Source organism: Haliaeetus leucocephalus, unplaced genomic scaffold, assembly GCF_000737465.1.
Source record: "Haliaeetus leucocephalus isolate CR32 unplaced genomic scaffold, Haliaeetus_leucocephalus-4.0 Scaffold3, whole genome shotgun sequence".
Taxonomy (NCBI): domain Eukaryota; kingdom Metazoa; phylum Chordata; class Aves; order Accipitriformes; family Accipitridae; genus Haliaeetus; species Haliaeetus leucocephalus.
Window position 1 is genome coordinate 8,849 of NW_010972439.1, and position 5,334 is coordinate 14,182.

General features: G+C 40.4%; 1 protein-coding gene across 1 annotated transcript; it reads left to right on the forward strand.

The window, feature by feature from the left end:
• The first annotated feature begins 513 nt into the window (after nt 1–513).
• LOC104835691 (chromosome unknown open reading frame, human C18orf21) lies at nt 514–4,728 on the forward strand. The gene is made up of 3 exons (XM_010573832.1): nt 514–719; nt 3,900–4,108; nt 4,536–4,728. The coding sequence occupies exons 1-3, from the start codon at nt 606–608 to the stop codon at nt 4,687–4,689; spliced, it is 477 nt and encodes a 158-aa protein (XP_010572134.1). The 5' UTR covers nt 514–605; the 3' UTR covers nt 4,690–4,728.
• Nucleotides 4,729–5,334: the final 606 nt, after the last annotated feature.

The window sequence follows — 5,334 nt, forward strand, 5'->3', positions numbered from 1 at the left end:
CCGCCGCCGAGGCGAGTGAGGAGGAGGAGGAGGAAGAGGAGGAGGTGGTGGTGGTGGTACCGCGGGGCGGGGGGGGTCTCCTGCGGAGGGCAGGAGCGTGGCCCAAAAAATGAGTGTTCCCCCCCCCCTTTTTTTTTTAATCCGTTTATGCCCCCACAAAACTCCGTCAGGGCGTGCGGCGGGAGCAAGCGGCGTACCTGCTGGACGGCACGCGAGGCTTCGGCGTGGCCGATCCGGCAGAAGAGCGCGGCCGCGCGGAGCGCCGTGCGGCATCGCGAGGCCCCGCCGTTGAAAGGTTTTTTGAGGAGGGGGTTGCAGTGTTTCGGGGAAGTTCGCGATCTGCGCGCTGCGCGAAGTGACGCCGCGAGTAACGCTCGGCGCGAATCGTGCTCCGCTGAAGCAACACAGAAACATTTCTACCTAGGTGATGTTAAAATAGAAACATGCCACTTTAATGTTTGCCTGTGAAACATAATCACTTAATGTGACTTTTACTCTCTTACCTTCATTAACCTGTAGATAATGAACTTGGATTGGAAAGGATATGTCCCTACTGCTTCCAGTTCCTGGTTCCCGATAGCTACCGCGTGCGTCTCAAACCAAAGATGAAGGTGACTCCACAGATAGAGCGAGCTCTTAAACGAGAGGCGAAGAACCATAAACTTAATATGAAACAGACAAAGCTTTTGAAGAAGTACAGGGAGTCCAGAAGTGTTCTGGTAAGGATTTTTACTTGGAACTGCCAAATACCTGATATTTTCCCTAAAAGCTTTCAGTGGCATAAAGAAGAAGGTATGGAAATCTTTCTCTTAGAAGAGGAGCTCACACCTATACAGTTCTTTTTTTCATGAGCACGTAACTCTTCCTTTCTTTTGGGATAACTTCTGTTCACAACCAACATTTTTAAAATCTACCCTCCACAACAGAGAGATCGTGAGCACGATGACCAGAACAGTAAGCTTCCCCCCTCAAAAAAAATCCAACCCCACATGTCAGAGAAGCTACACTAACAGCTCAGCCCTCCCTGTGATCTGTTTAGCAGCCGTCTGGGTGGACGCTGCAGATGCCTAAGATCTTGCCGAAAATTAAGTAACTTCTTCCTGCCAGGAAGCTCCGGCATTTCCACTGTCAGCTACTGTATCGTTTGCATAGCTTTGCAAAAAATGGCAGGAGTGGCAGATTTTTGCCTGTTCCTTTTTCACTATGAATGTGGCAGAACTAGGACCGGGTAACTCTTCTAGATGCAGAGCCTTAATACAGCCATGTAGATCCTAAAATCCATTAGAATCCCTACAAATCCATTGCTAAGAACACCCCAAAACATACCTAAGAAGAAGAACATGCCATTGGCTGAACTCAGGCTGGTTTTGCTAGTACGTGTAGCTTGACATTTCCTGCCTTTGTTTCAGCTCTGAAGAAGGGCTTGAGTGACCGACAGGTGGTCAGGTTTTTTTCAGTTTTATCAGTTAGTTGTGTGAAAACGTATTTGCTCAACTTAACGAGCTTTGTTTCGTTTATTTCGGTAGAGTCTCATGGCTACATCAGATTCTTGCTACTTTCTGTAAGAATGGAATTTTCTACATTTGTCTGAATATTACTGTTTATAGGAAGTCTTTCAAAACCTAGCCACATAGGTAATTTAAACAAGTTAATGTTGCTCTTCGGGCTTCAGTTCTTTTTTTACTAAAATTACTCAGGAATGTAAGGTTTAATTACTATTTTTTATACTAATTACTATTATTTGAAGAATAGTAGTATACATTTAACCTAGTGTTGCCAAGGCATGCAGTACTATTAAAACAGGTTATGTGAATGGATGTTTTGATAAATGAGACGGGACCCTGTTGTGCCCAGCAGTTGCTGGCACACTTGGCATTTTCTCAGATGAGAGTCTGCTGCTCTGGGGAGTAAAATCTGCGAGAGCAAAAATTATTAAAGAGTCAATAACACAAAATTAAACTGAGGAAATATCACAGAGGCTCTCGGCTGTCAGGGCAAAATAAGGCACTTCAGAACAGCACCTTTGCTATTACTCTCCAAATTGTAGATCATAGCTGAGCAGCAGAAAGGGCATCTGAGAAGCTGGAATCTTTGCTTTATTTTTCTGGGATCACAAACGTTTAGTGTACATTAAGAACTGTCTCTTCAGACAACTGATGAGCAGTGTCCTACGGAACTATGGGCTCTTAGATTTATTCTGTAGCTGGAGAGGTTTGTAGGACGCACTGTGCATTCATATGAGTAGTTTAAAATTCAGTTTTAAATAGGTCCAGTTTAAACTGGGTAATATTCTAATCTTGGGATGTAATTACAGTTTGCTGCACTTGTTTTCTGCTCAGGTCTGTTTGCATTTGTGCTGTGGATTATGATTTAAGTATTTCTGGTCTTAAGCATTTAAAATACTGTCAGCAACTGACAGCTTTCAAAATTAGCAATGTAGATTCCTATAATCTAATACCTGAGACCTGTGAAAATGAAAATCTGAGCGCGGTTGAAAATTAAACCAAGCAACAGTGTGACAGGTTGTGCCTCCGATACCTTTCTTAGCAAGCAGAACTTGATTTGTGAATGCTTCTGCCATGAAAAGGCGTATAACATAGGAACTATTTTAGGGCTTTTAAAATTTTTGGAGTTAACTGCATATGCAATTCAGGGAATGGAAACTAGCTATGCAGTGCTATGATTAATCCTCTAATTCCTGCATTGTAAGGTGTTCACCTCTATATTCCGTGGAGTGCTAAGTCGTCATGTGATGCCGTTTTGGGGTTTTTTTCCTGTCTGAATTTCATTTAGAAGAACTAAAAATACATCAATACCTGAGCTGTATAAGTTAATGATCTTTCTCTTTTTTAGTTTGTTAGGCTGACAAAATAATGTCTAGAGACAGTCAAAACACTTAACTGAAAACGTTTCGTTTCGGTGTTTCTGGATGTAATTCTTTCTAAGCAATCTGAATTTAGGTAAATTTACACACTTTGAAATGAAGAATGATTTAGTATAGATGTTTTCAAATATGCTTGAGACATGTTTGTGACATTCTTTTGAGTATGTTTTTTAACCCGAAACATCACGTAACTGTGTTTTTCAGTCAGTGTAATTGTGTGCCTCAAAAAGTTGTCTGGCTGTATTACTTTCCTGTCTCTTAATAAGAGTAGTTGCCATGGCAGTAAGGGATATTAGGAATATCTGACGGTCTCTGTGACTGTCTGACAGTATCAGTTCTGATGCACCTCTGCAACATACTGTGCTGCTGGAAGTTCCCTGCAGCCTAGAAGTAAACAGAAGAGAAAGTGCCTTTTGTTTAGAACCTCCTTTGTATTGTAATAAGTATTTTTGCACTAACAGAAAGCCTCTTCTTTGTTCACTGAGACTTGCTGTTACTAGTTATGGATGACTATTTTTGAGAGTTTGGTAATTTAAATACTTTATCTCAAGACTCACTGGAAGCGTGTAATGTAACTTCATCAGGGGTATAATATGCTAATGAATTTAGATCACACTGTATGTCATGTTTTTTAACAAAATACGAATACCCCTAATGTATACTCAAGAGAGCATATATCCAGTTCAGGTGCTGTTTCATCTTTCTGTTTTGACAGGGTTTTTTTCTATATTTCACTGTACAACGTTACATTCAGAATTACGGGTCTCTTGAAATTAGTTGCTAAAGGATTGGAGTCATTTCTAGATAAACCCATAGGATGTGTTTGGCTTAAGAAACCTGAATAAAAATACTAGGTGTAAAGTATGTGTTGCTTTTTAATAGCTCGTGTTTCACTTAAGCAAATATTTGTGTCATGATATTCGGAGAATCGTTTGGGTAATTCTTACAATGGCTTTATAACACAGTGGTGGAAAGACTGAAAGAATGGTTGATATTTTCTTTCTTCTCTCCATAGCTGGTTACTTGCAACTCATGCAACAAAACAACAAGACATTATGGTAAAAGCAGGGATTTTCTGGCTACCAAGACACAAAAGTCTGGCACTCCAAGTATTCAGTCTAGCCTGAGGACACCAGATGTAAAAATTCCATCTGCAAACAAAGTGACACCTGTAAGCTGCAGTAGGTTGGGATCTAAAGGGAACAGTCCCTCATCACTTCCCAGGTACCTGTTTCTCTCCTATTTAAAGAGGCACTTTGCTGAGTAGAGTGTATTACGTCTTGCTGGGAAAGGGTGTCATGTACTGATTTCAGATCAGTCACTGCTTAAACTTTCAATTGATAACTATGTATTTTTCTTCAGTGCTCTGATTGAGGAGATCAATTTTAACTTTCCAGCCTTTAAAATCCAAGGTTCTAATGAAAAGCAACTATGGGCAAAGAATGTCCCATTATTTTTTTTGTCATTAATGTGAAATGTCTGGCTTAAAATTTTCATAACAAAGTTACACATCTGACTGCTGCCTTTCACATGAAAATACACTATTTACGTTCAAAATTTTTCACTCAAATTGTACGTGTGCACTTTCATAGTTACTTAATGTTAATTCTCATTCCTCACCTTTAAGACATTTGCGTCTTTTGTTTTTCAGAACACGTGTGTCCGGACAGGCGACAACCAGCTCTGCTTCCAAGACTCCCCGAAACTCCAGATTTCACTTTTCTAAGCTAAAACGGATGCTTAACCTAGAAGAAAAAGAGAAAAGCCAGAGGGCAGATTTGAAAACCTTCTTGACTTTACTTTAGTTGCACATAATTTCAAAGTAATAAAGATTACAGCAATAAGTATTGTTCCAGTTTTAGTAAATCAACAAAAAGTGATTTCTTTAAAAGTCAAGCTAACAGCATGTACCCTGTGAAAGCATAGACTATTATATTTCTTAGAAGGATGCTCTAAGGGGTATTTTTTAGAAGGAACCTCTAAGGGGACTGATTGATTGTCTGCAAGGGAGAGATGAGGAAATAGCCAGTCTAATATGCTTGGGAATCTTGAACATGTTTTGCAGTCTCTAGTAGCCCAAGAATTAAAAGCCAGGATCTACCCTTTGAGGAAACTGACAGTACTGGATCCTTCAGTGGGTTCAGCAGGACCAGCAGATAGGTTGGCAGACCTGAAAGCAGTTTGGGGGTGGGGAGGTTGCAGTTTGCTCCATCTCACTCTCCCACTATTTTTAAGATAATGCATCACAACAGAATTTAAAAGATCTCATCCCTGCTTTGCATGTTTGAGTAAAACTAAGATGCTTTCACTGGCACTTTCTGCAGGTACGCTACGTTCAAGGCTGTAATGTAGTGTCCTGTAGTGTCGCTGTCTTTTGATACCTAATTTAAGCACAGCCTTTAACACAGCTTTTACAAAGGTTCCAAAATAACTTACTTTTTTATTCCTTA

Excerpts from the sequence above, each read along its gene's own strand:
- LOC104835691 (XM_010573832.1), top strand. The coding sequence starts at position 606 with ATGAAGGTGACTCCACAGATAGAGCGAGCTCTTAAACGAGAGGCGAAG. Across the intron at positions 720-3,899 it reads GGGAGTCCAGAAGTGTTCTG|CTGGTTACTTGCAACTCATG; the intron begins GTAAGGATTTTT and ends TTCTCTCCATAG. Across the intron at positions 4,109-4,535 it reads AGTCCCTCATCACTTCCCAG|AACACGTGTGTCCGGACAGG; the intron begins GTACCTGTTTCT and ends TTTGTTTTTCAG.